General features: G+C 48.8%; 1 protein-coding gene across 3 annotated transcripts in view; it reads left to right on the top strand.

The window, feature by feature from the left end:
- POLK (DNA polymerase kappa) overlaps positions 1 to 17,412 on the top strand; it is a 309,870-nt gene that overhangs the window by 224,363 nt on the left and 68,095 nt on the right. For all 3 annotated transcript variants that reach the window (XM_063963814.1, XM_063963824.1, XM_063963822.1), the window contains one exon: positions 15,764 to 15,930. In XM_063963814.1, the coding sequence (XP_063819884.1) occupies positions 15,764 to 15,930 (167 nt within the window). The remainder of the gene's footprint in view (positions 1 to 15,763; positions 15,931 to 17,412) is intronic.

Genomic DNA, 17,412 nt, shown 5'->3' with positions numbered 1-17,412 from the left:
CAAAAAGGTTGACACATTTTTCATGCGGAAGGGGATGGTTAGGCACTAGGGTTAGGGTTAGGCACTAGGAAGAGAGTTAGGATTAGGGTTAAAATGGAAAAAAAATTCTGTTTCTGTGTCGACCATTTGCATGTTGTTCTTTTGACCCTGTCAACCTAAGTCCATGTCGACCATTTAACGGATGACCTTTTGACCCTATCAACCATCTGGTGCTGACCTACTGAATGTCTATCTAGACACTGTCGATCTCTCTCTTATGTCCCAGAGGATTCTGGGATCCACATTAGTACCATGGGGTATAGACGGGTCCATTAGGAGCCACTGGCACTTTAAGAGTTTAATAGTGTGGGTTGGATCCCCCCTCTGTGCCCCTCCTAACAGACTCTGTTTAGAATATGTGCCCGGATGAGCCGGTCACAGCTAGGGGAGCTCCTAGAGCTTCTTTAGTTTTATTATTTTTCTAAGAGAATTTTAGGCACAGTGAGGCTGCTGGCAACAGCCTCCCTGCTTCGTGGGACTTGGAGGGGGGGGGGGGGGGGGGGAGTAGTGTCCACCCGGAGGGGTTTTGAGCCACTATCTCCGCTGACAGGACACTGAGCTCCTGAGGGTGATGATCGTTTAGCTGCCCCAGGCGACCGCTCACTCCCGCAGCATGCCGCTACCCCCTAACAGAGCCAGAAGATTTCGGTGGCGAGTGAGTCACCGACCCCCCTGGCAAGTGGGGAGCCGGTGTGAAGATGGCGGCAACAGGGTGGGAGCGCAGTACTAACTGCGCTCCGGACGCTCAGCGGTACACAGTGCGGCGCTTTGAGGGGCGCCCTGAACCAGCGCCTATACCCTACACTAGTCACCAAGGCTGTCAGGGACCTCGGTAACGCTGCCAGCACCATACCTCAGGCCAGTATAAAGAAGTGAAGAGCGGAAAGCAGCGCCATGTTCAGGAGGTGGAGCTTTTCCTCAGAGCGGACCCAGCAGCGTTCAGCGCCATTTTCTTGCCTGCAGATCCAGCACAGAGACGGTGACAGGGAGAGCTGTCCCTCAACGCAACTCCAGCTATCCTGTGCGGTGCCAGGGGTTTGTAGAAGGGGGAGGAGGGAGGCTGTGAATTTACTGTGTAGTCTGTTAAGGTACACAGTCAGCGCCAGGTAGTTATATTATATCTACCTAGGCAAGCACTGTGTGTGCTGGCTACAAGCTCTGTGTTTCTCTGTGGCATACTTGGGGGGGAACTGTGTCTGACATTTTCCTATGTGTGTTGGGATTTGTTTTCTCACATAGCCATGTCTAGGGACTCTGTGTCTTATGCTGCTGAGGACATTTCTTCTCCAGAGGAATCCATTCCTTGTACACAGGAATGTAATGTCTTGTCTCAGATCCCTGTTAATGAGCCTGAGTGGTTGTCCTCTATTAAGGGAATGATTTCTCAGATCTCTACTATGGTAGTTCATACTGAGACTCCGGTTTTAAAGAAGTGTATGGCTGTTTGGTCAGGTTCTTTTACTATTCCTTCAAAATCCCCTAGCATATACCCACAGAAACATGCACTTGCCTAGATGATGCAAGCCGACATGGATACAGACTCTGACACGTCAGACGGTGATGGGGATGTGCTGAGGGGGGCTGCATCCCTTGCTAAGGGCGTGCAGCTCATGATTGAGGTCATTAGAGATGTGTTAAACATTACTGACATACCACCTGAGCAGGTTGAGGAGGCTTACTTTACAGACAATAAGAAAGCCTCGCTAACCTTCCCTGCATCTAAAGAGTTAAATGCTTTATTTGAAAAATCCTGGGAAGCCCCGGAGAAGAAATTCCAGATCCCCAAAAGGGTTTTGGTTGCTTTTCCTTTCCCTGAGGAGGATAGAAAAAAAATGGGAAAACCCACCCATTGTTGACGCATCTGTTTCCAGACTGTCAAAGGAGGTGGTTTTACCTGTCCCTGGATCTACCGCGTTAAAAGAACTGGCTGATTGCAAGATTGACACTACGCTCAAATCCATATACACTGCTTCAGGGGTGGCGTTGAGGCTCACTATTGCCTGTACATGGATTTCTAAAGCTATAGTAAAGTGGTCAGGCACGTTACTAGAGGATTTTGATACAATGGATAGAAGTGACATTGAATTATTTTTATGCAACATACAGGATTCTGCGGGGTTCATGGTGGAATCCATGAAGGACCTGGGTACGCTGACTGCACGGATATCTTCCATGTCTGTCTCAGCTCGCAGGGGTCTATGGCTACGCCAATGGTCTGCAGACACGGAATCCAGGAGAAGTGTGGAGAACCTACCCTACACAGGTCAGGCTGTATTTGGGGAAGCATTGGATGCGTGGATTTCCACAGCAACCGTGGGTAAGTCACCTTTTCTTCCCTCAGCTACGCCTTCAATGAAGAAACCCTTTTCTTCATCTGCATCGCAGTACTTTCGGACCGCTAAGACAAAAAAGTCCAAGCCTCCTACCAACTTCTTTAGAGGTGGTCGTGCAAAATCAAAAAAGCCTGCACCCGCAGGCTCCCAGGTCCAGAAACCTGCTTCTGGTTCCTCAAAATCCTCATCATGACGGTGGACCGCAAATCCTGGAAAACGGGCTGGTGGGTGCGAGGCTCAGACGTTTCAGCCACGTCTGGGTGTCGTCCGGACTTGATCCCTGGGTACAGGATATTGTGTCACAGGGGTACAGACTGGAGTTTCAAGAACTTCTGCCTCACCGATTCTTCAAATCAGGCTTGCCAGCTTTGCTGGCGGACAGGGCTATCCTGCAGGAAGCCATCCAAAAATTGGAAAAGTCACAGGTCATTGTCCCAGTTCCGCCTCATATGCAAACCACGGGTTATTATTCAAACCTTTTCGTGGTACCGAAACCGGATGGTTCAGTCAGACCGATTTTGAACTTGAGATCGTTAAATCCTTATCTGAGGGAGTTCAAATTCAAATTGGAGTCTCTGAGAGTGGTGATCTCAGGTCTGGAGGAGTACCTCCACATTCCGATTTGGCTGCCGCACCAGGCTTATCTCAGATTTGCTCTGTTGGACTGTCACTATCAGTTCCAGCAACTGCCATTCGGCCTCTCCACTGCACCGAGGGTGTTCACCAAGGTGATGGCAGAGATGATGGTTCTCCTCCGCAGACAAGGGGTGAACATAATCCCATATCTGGACGATCTGCTGATAAAGGCATCGACCAGGGAAAAGTTGTTGCAGTCTATTGCTCTCACGACTCGTCTGCTCAGGGATCATGGTTGGATCCTAAACCTTCCAAAGTCACATTTGGAGCCGACAAGGAGATTGTCTTTCCTGGGGATGATCCTCGACACGCAAGTGCAGAGGGTGTTTCTACCGGAGGAGAAAGCGTTGGTGATTCAAACACTGGTCTGGGATATCCTGAAGCCAGCCCGGGTATCGGCTCATCAGTGCATTCGCCTTCGGGGGAAGATGGTTGCCTCCTACGAGGCTCTACAGTACGGTAGATTTCATGCTCGATCCTTCCAACTGGATCTCCTGGACAAGTGGTTGGGGTCTCATCTACATTTGCACCTGAGGATTCGTCTGTCGCCGGAAGCAAGTATTTCACTCCTCTGGTGGCTGCAAATGTCCCATCTTCTGGAGGGCCACAGGTTCGGGATTCAGGACTGGATCCTTCTAACCACGGATGCAAGCATCCAGGGATGGGGCACAGTCACTCAAGGGGAAACCTTCCAAGGGGTATAGTATGGTTTGCCGGCGGTCGGGGTCCCGGCGACCAGCATACTTCCGCCGTAATCCCGACTGCCGGCATACCAACAGCTGGGCGAGCGCAAATGAGCCCTTTGTGGGCTCGCCACGCTGCGGCCACGCTATCTATTCTCCAGCCAGGGGGGTTGTGGACCCCCAAGAGGGAGAAAAAAATGTCGGTATGCCGGCGGTCGGGATTCCGGCGCAGGTATGCTGGTCGCCGGGACCCCGACCGCCGGCAACCTGAAGACCACCCCTTCCAAGGAAGGTGGTCAAGCCTGGAATCCGGTCTTACAATAAACATTCTGGAACTAAGAGCCGTGTACAAAGGTCTTCTCCAAGCGGCACATCTTCTGCGAGATCGAACCATTCAAGTGCTGTCGGACAATGTAACGACGGTGGCCTACATAAACCTACAGGGCGGAACGAAGAGCAGAGCTGCAATGTCAGAGGTGACGAGACTCATCCTCTAGGCAGAAAAACACGCGTTGGCGCTGTCAGCAATTTTCATTCCGGGAGTGGTCAACTGGGAAGCGAACTTCCTCAGCAGACACAATCTCCATCCAGGAGAGTGGAGCCTACATCCAGAGGTGTTCACGGAGGTGACAGGTCTTTGGGGGGTTCCTGAAATAGACATGATGGCCTCCCGCCTCAACAATAAGCTTCTGCATTTTTGTTCCTGGTCGAGAGACCCACAAGCAGTGGCGGTGGAAGCTCTGGTGTCTCCTTGGGTGTTCCAGTCGGTGTACGTGTTTCCTCCACTTCCACTCATCCCAAGGATTCTAAAGCTCATAAGGAGAACAAGAGTTCAGGCAATCCTCATTGCTCCGGACTGGCCAAGAAGGGCTTGGTACGCGGATCTTCTGGATCTACTGCTGGAAGATCCGAGGCCGCTTCCTCTTCGGGAGGACCTGTTGCAACAGGGGTTGTTCGCTTATCAAGACTTACTGCGGCTACGTTTGAAGTCATGGAGGTTGAACGCCAGATATTAGCACGGAAGGACATTCTGAACAAAGTCATTCCTACCCTGATACAGGCTAGGAAAGGAGTAATGTCTAAACATTACCATCGCATTTGGAAAAAGTATGTATCTTGGTGTGAATCCAAGAAGTTTCCTACAGTGGAGTTTCAACTGGGACGGTTTCTCCTCTTCCTGCAAGCAGGTGTGGATATTATTATTATTATTAAATTTTATTTATAAGGCGCCACATGTGTTTCGCAGCGCCGTACAAAGGACAGTACAGGGGACAAAACATTGCATTACAGTAAATAAATAACAGAAATAGAGTACATGTAACAGAGCACCACACATTCTCAAGACATAATACAGCTAAGATGTAAGTATTGAGGGAGTGATCATCGTACTACTAGAGGCTGGTGGCCATAGATGGAGATGAGCCTTTACTAGCAGGATAAAGATGGTCGTTGAGTAGGGGAGAGCTGTGAGTGAAATGTGTTGAGACGAGGGCTTAGATAACAAGAGGAAAGAGGGCCCTGCTCTGAAGAGCTAACAATCTATTGGGGAGGGGCGACAGACAGATGACAAGAGGTGCAGGCAAGTGGGAGATAGCCTGATGGCAGTATGCAAGCAAAGCTGAGATGTTCACGGCATGAGGCAGGGGGGTGGAGGCGCGGCTTAAGCACTGGGTTATGCATCGGGAGGGTATGCTTTGATGAATAGGTGGGATTTTAGTGCCCGTTTGAAGCTTTGCAAGGTTGGAGAGAGTCTAATGGAGCGGGGGAGTGCGTTCCACTGAAGGGGTGCAGCACGGGCAAAATCCTGAACTCGTGCATGGGAAGCAGTTGTCACAACTGAGGGCCTGAGCTGACGGGAGGCAGCCTCAGTTGTAGGGGCTGAGATGTACCGGAACCTGGGAGGTTGTATCAGACCCCTGGACATGTAAGTAACATGAATAATAACTGCCCGAAGGCGTGACCACGACAACTTGGATAAAAGTCAATGATGTTTATTATGACAACTCCGCAACACAGCAGCAGTAAAAGAAAACGTAAAAGTCAGCAAAGAATAAATACAGTTCCTGGGTACTACAGGATGGCAGGAGCCACAGGGCACTGGTAGTGTGAGATAGTTCTTATGATCTTCTAGATGGAAAGTCCTTACCAGGCCCGACTGTAGCAATGGAGATAACCGAGGATTGTGCCAGCTGGTGTTCCAGGAAAAGCTGGGTTGCTGAAGATAAAACAGCTGCTGTGGATACTGGCTGGAACCAGACTGTTGTTAGCACGGAGTGGATACTGGCTGGAACCAGTTAAATAATAAATGAACTTGGGAACGATGAAATATGAACTGAAATGTAGAACTTGAGAGCGGAGAAATAATAATACCGGTGGAGAGTGGTAAAGTGTAGAAAGGACACCGGCCCTTTAAGGGAAGCTGTACTCTGCTGGAAGCTGAGCTGGAAGCAGGTAATGTTGTAGCTGGAAACAGATGAATCCACAATGGATTGGAGAGTCAGGCTACACCGCAGGTGGAATGCTGGTGCGGGTCTCTATGGTGGAAGTCTTGAGACAGGAGCTGGAACCTGGAAGACAATCACAGGAGAGAGACAAACAGGAACTAGGTTTGACAACCAAAGCACTGACGCCTTCCTTGCTCAGGCACAGTGTATTTATACATACAGCAAGGAAGGGATTGGCTAGGCAATTATGCAGATTATTAATACTGAGAACAGATTGGTGGAAATGATCAGCTGACAGAATCCAAGATGGCTGCGCCCATGCAGACACTTGGAGGGAAGTTTGGTTTGTAATCCATGTGGTAATGAAAACAGTAATGGCGGCGCCGGCCACCGGAGACAGGAGGCGCCAGGCTGACAGATGCACATCCAACCACGCGGACACAGCGGAGGCCGCGGCTGACGTAATCGCCACTCAGACACTCTGCATGCAGAAGTTCAGGGACAGCGGCGGAGGCCGCGGGAGACGCCATGCCAGGTGTAATATGGCGTTTACTGTGACAGCGTCCCAGAGTGACAGGAGAGGATACAGGAATGTACACATCAGGATAACAGATGGAATCCGGTCCTGGAGCGCTGAGCCAGCCTTAGGAGGCATCTGATGGGTAAGAAATGGCGTCCAGATACCCGGATCGTGACAGCACCCCCCCCTTTAGGAGTGGCCCCAGGACACTTCTTTGGCTTTTGAGGAAACTTGGAATGGAATCTCCGGACCAAGGCAGGAGCATGGACATCAGAAGCATTGGTCCATGAACGTTCCTCAGGACCATAACCTTTCCAGTCAATAAGATATTGTAGTTGACCGTAACGGTGACGTGAGTCCAGGATCTTGGCCACTTCATACTCAACGCCTCATTGAGTTTGGACTTTCGGAGTTGGAGGAAGTGAGGAATGAAACCGATTCAAGATCAGCAGTTTCAACAGGGAAACATGGAATGTCCTGGGTATTTTTAAGAAGGGAGGCAACTGGAGTCTGTAAGCAACAGGATTGATGACTTGTTCAATCTTGAAAGGACCGATATAGCGAGGTGCAAACTTCATACTGGGAACTCTTAACCTCAAATTCTTCGTGGATAACCATACCCGATCACCCACCTTGAGAGCAGGAACTGCTCGACGCTTCTTATCCGCAAACTTCTTGTACCTGAACGATGCCTTGAGCAGAGCTGATCGTACGCTCTTCCAGATATTGGCAAACTGATGCAAGGTGATATCCACTGCGGGAACAGAAGTTGCTGGAAGCGGTTGGAACTCAGGGACTTTAGGGTGGAATCCAAAGTTAGTGAAGAATGGTGTTGAAGCAGATGAAGAATGATACTGGTTGTTATGACAGAACTCGGCCCAGGGAAGTAATTGAACCCAGTCATCTTGAGAGGAGGACACATAGATGCGGAGGAAGGCCTCCAAGTCCTGATTCACCCTCTCGGTTTGACCATTGGTCTGAGGATGGTAAGCCGTGGAAAACTTTAGCTTGACTTGGAGGACTTGACATAAACTTCGCCAGAATTTGGCTGTGAATTGAACTCCTCGATCTGAGATAATTTCTTCAGGAAGACCGTGGAGTCGGAAGATCTCTTGTATGAATACTTGAGCCAACTTGGAAGCTGACGGAAGACCGGTGAGAGGAATGAAGTGTGCCATCTTGGTGAACCGGTCAACTACCACCCAGATGGTATTGAACTTGTTGCACATGGGTAAGTCTGTAATGAAATCCATCGACAAGTGGGTCCATGGTCGACGGGGAACGGATAGTGGAACCAGTTGCCCCGCAGGCGACTGGCGGGATACTTTATGTTGGGCACACTTTGGGCAAGATGCAATAAACTCCAAGACGTCCTTTTTCAGAGTTGGCCACCAATAGGACCTAGAGATAAACTCCAGGGTTTTTTGGATACCTGTATGTCCGGCAAAACGGGAAGCATGGGCCCAATGCATGAGCTTCTTCCTTAGCATCGGCTTCACAAAACTTTTCCCTGATGGGGGCGTAGAGTCCATCCCTACCGTGGAGAATGCCAACGGATTTATAATAGGATGCTTGTCTGAAGACTCTGACTCATTTTCTTGCTCCCATGAGCGGGAAAGGGCATCGGCCTTGCGATTCTGAGAGCCTGGACAGAACTGGAGTTTAAAGTCGAACCTGGAAAAGAAAAGTGCCCATCTGGCCTGACGAGGGTTGAGACATTGTGCGCCCTTCAGGTATAAAAGGTTCTTGTGGTCTGTAAGTATGGTGATTGAATGAGAAGCTCCCTCCAACAGATACCTCCACTCTTCTAGAGCGAGCTTGATGGCTAGCAACTCCTGGTCGCCAATGGCATAGTTGCGCTCAGCTGGGGAGAACTTCCGGGAGAAGAAACTGCAAGGGTGTAAATGGCCATCTTTAGCCCTCTGAGATAACACCGCTCCTACTCCAACGGAGGAGGCATCCACCTCTAAGATGAAAGGAGAGTCGATGTCAGGCTGTTTCAGAACAGGCGCAGAGATGAACCTTTGTTTTAAAAGATGAAATGCTTGCATGGCTTCTTCAGACCACTTGGACGGGTTAGCACCCTTCTTAGTGAAAGCAGTAATAGGCGCCACAATGGTGGAAAAGTCTCGTATAAACTTTCGGTAATAGTTGGCGAACCCTAAGAACCTCTGGACCCCTTTGAGGGTTAAGGGTACCGGCCAATTTTGGATTGCTTGTAGTTTCTCAGGATCCATCTCTAGTCCGGAACCGGACACAATGTACCCTAGAAACGGAATGGACTTGACTTCAAAGACGCATTTTTCTAATTTGCAATAGAGATGATTGACACGGAGACGGGACAGAACCTCTTTAACCCAAAAACGATGTTCCTCTAAATCGTTGGCAAAAATGAGGATATCGTCTAGATAGACCACGACATGACGGTATAGAATGTCTCTGAAGATCTCATTGACAAAATGCTGGAAGACAGCTGGAGCATTGCTCAATCCGAAGGGCATGACGAGGTACTCATAATGTCCGTCACGGGTGTTAAAGGCGGTCTTCCACTCGTCACCCTCACGGATCCGGATGAGATTGTATGCACCTCGCAAGTCCAGCTTTGTAAAGATGGTAGCTCCGCTAACTCTGTCAAAGAGCTCAGTAATCAGGGGTAAAGGATAACGGTTCTTGATGGTAATGTCGTTCAAACCTCTGTAGTCGATGCACGGCCGCAGACCACCATCTTTCTTTTTTACAAAAAAGAAGCCTGCGCCGGCTGGAGAAGAAGAAGGTCGAATGAACCCCTTTGCTAGGTTCTCTTTAATATATTCCTCCATAGAATGCGTCTCAGGCAGAGACAACGGATAAGTTCGGCCTCGAGGTGGAACCTTCCCTGGAACGAGATCAATCGGACAGTCCCATTCTCTATGAGGAGGAAGGATATCAGCAGAAGCTTTACTGAACACATCCGTGAAATCTTGATATGGAGGAGGTGGAACATCAGACGACCTGGGGGAGGAAGAACAGACAGGCAATACTTTAAACAAACATGTCTCAGCACAGGAGGAACCCCATGCCAGGATTTGCGTAGTCGTCCAATCAATTGTAGGATTGTGAAGACGGAGCCATGGAAGGCCCAGGACCACAGGATGTGTGGCTCTTGGAATCACTAAAAAAGAAATAAGTTCGGAATGAAGAACTCCCACTCTCAGACGAACTGGTAGAGTCCTTAAAGAAATAACTGCATCAAAAATTTTGCTGCCATCCACGGCAGTTAAAGAAATGGACGAAGGAAGTCTCTCGGTGGGTAGGGACCACCGTTTAACATAGGCTTCGGTAATAAAGTTCCCAGCTGCTCCGGAATCAAGGAGGGCAATGACGTTCCGATAACGTTGAGCAACGTGAAGCGAGACTGGGAGATTACAATCTTGAGGAGATGGAGAGGAGATCATTACTCCTAGCCGGCCCTCTCCTTGGCGAGCTAGGATTTGGAGTTTCCCGGACGTTTGGGACAGGCATTAATGGTGTGAGACGGAGCTGCACAATAGAGACAGAGAAACTCGGAGAGACGTCTTCGGCGCTCAGCAGGAGTTAAACGGGAACGGCCAAGTTGCATGGGCTCATCTTTAGATGGTGACAGTTGACGAGGAGGAGGAGCAGAAGATTTTGGAGCAGATGATCTTCCACGCTCAGTTGCTCTCTCTCTGAAACGTAAATCAACTTTCGTGCAGAGTGAGATTAGCTCATCTAACTGAGAAGGTAAGTCTCTGGTAGCTAACTCATCTTTAATACGCTCAGATAAGCCATGCCAGAATGCAGCATACAGGGCCTCGTCGTTCCATGCCAGTTCGGATGCCAGGATCTGGAACTGTATCAGATATTGTCCTACAGTACGTGACCCCTGGCGTAAACGGAGAATCTCGGATGAAGCTGAGGTTACCCGGCCTGGCTCGTCGAAGATGCGCCTGAATGTTGACACGAAGGCAGTGTAGGAAGATAGCAGGGTGTCGGACCTCTCCCATAACGGTGATGCCCAATCAAGGGCTGAGCCACTGAGAAGAGAAATAATGTAGGCAATTTTTGTACGGTCACTGGGAAAATTGCCAGGTTGTAGCTCAAACTGAATCTCACACTGGTTGAGAAATCCCCTGCAGAATCTTGGAGATCCGTCAAATTTTGCTGGCGTTGGAAGATGAAGACGTGGAGCAGAAATGGGTAAGGTGGGTGGGGTTATAGCTGGAGTCACTGTGGTTGACGCACCAGACGCGCCTGATCCACGGAGAGTTGTCTGAATCCCATCCAGCCGAGTAGAGAGATCCTGGAGACAGCGGATGATGTGGCCCTGTGCAGCCTCCTGATGTTCTAGTCGGGCTGCCAGTTCTTGCATCGGCCTGGCCGCTTGATCCTGGTCTCCGGCTGGATTCATTAGGTCAGTGCTTACGGTCACAACTGAGGGCCTGAGCTGACGGGAGGCAGCCTCAGTTGTAGGGGCTGAGATGTACCAGAACCTGGGAGGTTGTATCAGACCCCTGGACATGTAAGTAACATGAATAATAACTGCCCGAAGGCGTGACCACGACAACTTGGATAAAAGTCAATGATGTTTATTATGACAACTCCGCAACACAGCAGCAGTAAAAGAAAACGTAAAAGTCAGCAAAGAATAAATACAGTTCCTGGGTACTACAGGATGGCAGGAGCCACAGGGCACTGGTAGTGTGAGATAGTTCTTATGATCTTCTAGATGGAAAGTCCTTACCAGGCCCGACTGTAGCAATGGAGATAACCGAGGATTGTGCCAGCTGGTGTTCCAGGAAAAGCTGGGTTGCTGAAGATAAAACAGCTGCTGTGGATACTGGCTGGAACCAGACTGTTGTTAGCACGGAGTGGATACTGGCTGGAACCAGTTAAATAATAAATGAACTTGGGAACGATGAAATATGAACTGAAATGTAGAACTTGAGAGCGGAGAAATAATAATACCGGTGGAGAGTGGTAAAGTGTAGAAAGGACACCGGCCCTTTAAGGGAAGCTGTACTCTGCTGGAAGCTGAGCTGGAAGCAGGTAATGTTGTAGCTGGAAACAGATGAATCCACAATGGATTGGAGAGTCAGGCTACACCGCAGGTGGAATGCTGGTGCGGGTCTCTATGGTGGAAGTCTTGAGACAGGAGCTGGAACCTGGAAGACAATCACAGGAGAGAGACAAACAGGAACTAGGTTTGACAACCAAAGCACTGACGCCTTCCTTGCTCAGGCACAGTGTATTTATACCTGCAGCAAGGAAGGGATTGGCTAGGCAATTATGCAGATTATTAATACTGAGAACAGATTGGTGGAAATGATCAGCTGACAGAATCCAAGATGGCTGCGCCCATGCAGACACTTGGAGGGAAGTTTGGTTTGTAATCCATGTGGTAATGAAAACAGTAATGGCGGCGCCGGCCACCGGAGACAGGAGGCGCCAGGCTGACAGATGCACATCCAACCACGCGGACACAGCGGAGGCCGCGGCTGACGTAATCGCCACTCAGACACTCTGCATGCAGAAGTTCAGGGACGGCGGCGGAGGCCGCGGGAGACGCCATGCCAGGTGTAATATGGCGTTTACTGTGACAGCGTCCCAGAGTGACAGGAGAGGATACAGGAATGTACACATCAGGATAACAGATGGAATCCGGTCCTGGAGCGCTGAGCCAGCCTTAGGAGGCATCTGATGGGTAAGAAATGGCGTCCAGATACCCGGATCGTGACAGCAGTGACCAGGGCGGTGGAGAGGCGACGGTCATTAGTCGACCGTAGGGGGCGGGAGGGAGTATGAAGGGAAAGGAGGTTGGAAATGTAGGGAGCAGTGAAATTAGAGATGGCCTTGTATGTGAGGGTGAGGCGTTTGAAGAGGGTTCTGTAGGGGAATGGGAGCCAGTGTAGATTTTGTTGAAGGGGAGTGGCAGATGTGGTGCGGCAGGAGAGGAAGATAAGCCTAGCTGAGGAGTTCAGGACAGATTGGAGGGGAGCAAGATGAGAGCAAGCGAGGCCAGTGAGGAGGACATTGCAGTAGTCAAGTTGTGAGATGACCAGTGAGTGGATGATGAGTTTAGTTGCACTCTGGGAGAGATATGGCCTGATACGAGCAATGTTGCGTAGCTGGAAACAACAGGATTGTGCCAGAGCTTGGATGTGGGGTGCAAAGGAGAGGGAGGAGTCAAGAGTGACGCCCAGACAGCGGAGTTGGGGAACAGGGGAGATGGTGGTGTTGTTAACAATGATGGAGATATTGGTCGGGGGTGTTGCTCTGGATGGGGGGAAGATGATGAGTTCCGTTTTGTCCATGTTGAGCTTTAGAGAGCGTTCAGACATCCAGGAGGAGATTGCAGAGAGGCAGCTGGATACCTGAGAGAGGACAGAGGGGGACAGATCAGGAGATGAGAGGTAGAGTTGTGTGTCATCAGCATAGAGGTGGTATTGAAGGCCAAATGAGTTAATGAGCGCACCCAGGGAAGAGGTATACAGGGAGAACAGAAGGGGTCCAAGGACAGAACCCTGAGGGACACCAACAGGAAGGATGGAAGGGTGTGAGGTGGTGCTTGAGGCAGACACAGAGAAGGAGCGGTTAGTGAGGTAAGAAGAAAACCAGTCAAGGACAGTGCTAGAGAGGCCAGCGTTTTGGAGTGTACCGAGGAGGAGAGGATGATCTACGGCAGGCCTGGCCAACCTGTGGCTCTCCAGCTGTTGTAAAACTACAAGTCCCATCATGCTTTGCCACAGTTTTGCTATTAGGGAATGCTAAAACTGTAGCAAGGCATGCTGGTATGTGTAGTTTCACAACATCTGGAGAGCCACAGGTTGGCCAGGCCTGATCTACGGTGTCAAAGGCAGCAGAGAGGTCCAGAAGGATGAGCAGAGAGAAGTGGCCCCTGGATTTGGCCGAAAGCAGGTCATTGGTGACTTTCACCAGGGCAGTCTCAGTTGAGTGGAGTGGGCGAAAGCCAGATTGTAGTGGATCGAGGATGGAGTTGTCAGAGAGGTAGCTTGTGAGACGGCTGTAGACTAGTCGTTCAAGTAATTTGGAGGCGAAAGGGAGAAGAGAGATGGGGCGGTAGTTAGTGGGTGATGAGGGGTCGAGGTTGGGTTTTTTGAGAATAGGCGAGACCAGAGCATGTTTGAATGGTGAGGGGAAGATGCCGGTGGAGAGGGACAGGTTAAAGAGGTGAGCAAAGTGGGAGCAGGCAGTGGGGGAGAGGGAGCGGAGAAGACTGGAGGGAAGGGGGTCCAGGGGGCAGGTGGTGGGGGGGGAGGATAAGATGAGGGAGTGGACTTCCTTTTCTGAAGTGGGATAGATGGAGGGGAGGGATAAAGGGGGCAGGGGGGTAGCAGAGGGGTGACGGCGGGAGATGTCGTGTCGGATATCTTCAATTTTGGAGATGAAGAAGGAGGCAAAGTCAGTGGCAGTGAGGGAGGATGGGAGGGGAGGAGGAGGGGGGCGAAGGAGAGTGTTGAAAGTTTCAAAGAGACGGCGTGGACAGGAGGACTGAGAAGAGATGAGTGCTCGGAAAAAGGATTGCTTGGCGAGGGAAAGAGCAGAGCTGTAGGAGGAGAGAATAAACTTGAAATGGAGGAAGTCCGCCAGAGAGTGAGATCTCCTCCAGGAGCGTTCAGCGGAGCGTGAGCATTTTTGTAAGAAACGTGTTAGTTTGGTGTGCCAGGGTTGGGGTTTGGAGCGGCGGATATGGGACTCACTGTTTGTCCTGTATGATCCCAAGAAAATTAGGTGTCCTGCTTCTAAGCAGACGATCTCTCGCTGGATCAGGTTCACTGTCCAGCATGCGTATTCTACGGCAGGATTGCCGTGTCCAAGATCTGTTAAGGCCCACTCTACTCGTAAAGTGGGTTCTTCCTGGACGACTGCCCGGGGTGTCTCGGCTTCACAGCTTTGCCGAGCGGCTACTATGTCAGCGTCGAACACGTTTGCTAAGTTCTACAGGTTCGATACTTTGGCCTCTGAAGGCCTAAAATTTGGTCAATCAGTTCTGCAGGAGCATCTGCGCTCTCCCTCCTGTTCTGGGAGCTTTGGTACATCCCCATGGTACTAATGTGGACCCCAGCATCCTCTAGGACGTAAGAGAAAATAGGATTTTAATTACCTACCGGTAAATCCTTTTCTCGTAGTCCGTAGAGGATGCTGAGCGCCCGCCCAGCGCTTCGTTATCCAGCAGTGGTAACTTGGTCAGCACTGCTTTGTTCTTGGTTAAGTACTGCGTTATTACTTGGTTCAGTAATGTTATTTAGCTGTTGCTTATTCTTCAAGCTTGTTATCTTGGTTTGCCTTGTTTGTGTGAGCTGGTGTGAATCTCGCCACTATCTGTGTTAAATCCTTCTCTCGAAGTTGTCCGTCTCCTCGGGCACAGTTTCTAGACTGAGTCTGGTAGGAGGGGCATAGAGGGAGGAGCTAGCCCACACTATTAAACTCTTAAAGTGCCAGTGGCTCCTAGTGGACCCGTCTATACCCCATGGTACTAATGTGGACCCCAGCATCCTCTACGGACTACGAGAAAAGGATTTACCAGTAGGTAATTAAAATCCTATTTTTAAACCACACTCAATGCAGTGCTTATAGGGATGGGTATTCTTTATACCAGTGTTTATAAAGCGGATGAGAAAAATACACTCAACAGACTTTCACTGGCAGTGGCCAAACCTTTGCATCACTTTGTCCTTAGTCATTTATATTTCCTATTTTGTGCTTGTTGAATTTACGTTGCCTGAAAAGAGTCCTGGCTCAGTAATTTATTAGGTTTTGCAAGTGCCAGGTCATCAGCATTCCTGTTTTTCACTGGGAAGCCTCCAACATCCTCATTTGTCATCTCTTCTATTGGAACCGATGAAGGGAGGATTAAGTGATAAGACATTTATAATTTCTTCTAAGACTTTCCTCAGCACCCTCTACACACACATTTGTCAAGCTGAAGCTCATCATGTGTCCCTGGCATGCAAATAGAATGACGGCTTAATAAAATCCAGAGGCTTCATCAGTCACAGCATGCTTTAGCACAGTAACACATACATAACTGTCACACCCTGCTACCAGTTCTCTGTAAAGTATTACAAACAGATGTGTTCATTGCTGCAGGTTCCAGGTGTTGGGAAAGTAACCGAGAAAATGTTACGAGCGCTTGGAATAATAACCTGTACTGACCTCTACCAGCAGAGGGCTCTGCTGTCGCTCCTTTTCTCCGAGATATCCTGGCATAACTTCCTAAATATTTCCCTGGGCCTAGGCTCAACACACATAGAAAAGTAAGTAGATGTTTGTGTGTGTTTATTTTCTTAACACGTTTTTTTTATCCTTCATCATTGTTGAATATACACTGAAAGTGTCATTTTAATCCTCACAAACGTTTTACCAAGTCTGATTAACTGTAGAAAATACGCCAGCTCTTATTTATACAGATCATATGACCGTGGAATATACAGTAATCCCCTTTTGCCTCTCAGTTACTGTTTAACAATTTAAACATTGAAACCAGAAAGAAAACCACATTGTATGTAAAGGGCGTTCTCTAAATAACAGTTCATATCAATAGGTGCTGCCAAAATGACTCCTGATAAACCTATAAGAACTGTGATTTAGGCCTTTTGGTTCATTATTTTATTTTTACATGTTGTTGTCTTTTTTGGTTTATTTTATTTTTATTTTTTTTCATTAAGAACCCATTACATAGATGTCACCTATGAAGTCACCTTAGAAGAGAGAGGACCAGTGATCAGATAGAAATTCACATACAGTTGTGGAAAATTTTGTTAGTACCCTTCCCTGAAAAAAAATGTAACCCATGTTTTTCCCTGGTGTAAGTTGATGACAAAGGGAATTGGTACCCAGCATCGTTTATTCCATATTTAATAGAAATCAGACTTTGCAGTAGACTTTTGATTCATAAGAATATCTTAAATAATTATCCTTGGACCTCATATTTTCCAGTGCAGCCCCAATTTGTTTAGTTGTTTAATTATTGGCCCTACTGAGGCTTTTCCAGTCTGGATCTACCATATCCCCCCCCCCCCCCCTCCATCCTAACTGCCCCCAACCCCCCCCCCCCGTCCTTGCAGACTGCCACTCCGCATCTTGGTTTACGATCTTTTAAAAACTGGTACATCGCCAAACAATTTTGCACAGATTCAAGGCACCCTGTGCCAGACACAGCAAAGCAGAGCCAAAACATAGCTGAGTCTCCTCCACGTTTCAAAGTAGGTATGGTGTTCTCTCTCTTTAACAGCTTCATTTTTTCAACTGTGAACTTAGCACTAGTGTGACTGGCCAGAAAGCTCCAGATTTGACTCTCCCAGAAGCATTGCGTCAATATGCATTTTCGAAAATTCCAGTTTGGATTTTTTTATGATGTTTTCTCTTCTTCCATGGAGCCCACTGTCACTCAAAAAGCATCAGATGGTGCGATCAGTTACTGACATACTGTTCCTTTACCTTGGAGTTCATTGTATATCTCACTGAAAGTTTTCCTTTAATTTTTTTTTTTTTACCATTCTCATATTCCTTCTGTTTAAACGGGGGTCGATTTTCATCTTGCGACCACGTCCATAGAGGTCAGCTACAATTCCATGGATTTTAAACTTCTTAATATTTGCAACTGTAGTCATAGGAACATCAGGCTTGGACATGGCCTTATATCCTTTACCTTCAGTGTGGTGCATATGATGATACCAAACAGCAGAGTGACTACTTTTTTCCATTTAAATAGGCTTGAATGACTGATTATAAGATTG

Source organism: Pseudophryne corroboree, chromosome 1, assembly GCF_028390025.1.
Source record: "Pseudophryne corroboree isolate aPseCor3 chromosome 1, aPseCor3.hap2, whole genome shotgun sequence".
NCBI classification, from domain to species: Eukaryota; Metazoa; Chordata; class Amphibia; order Anura; family Myobatrachidae; genus Pseudophryne; species Pseudophryne corroboree.
The sequence above is the reverse complement of the archived record's forward strand: the minus strand, read 5'-3'. Positions and strand labels throughout refer to the sequence as shown.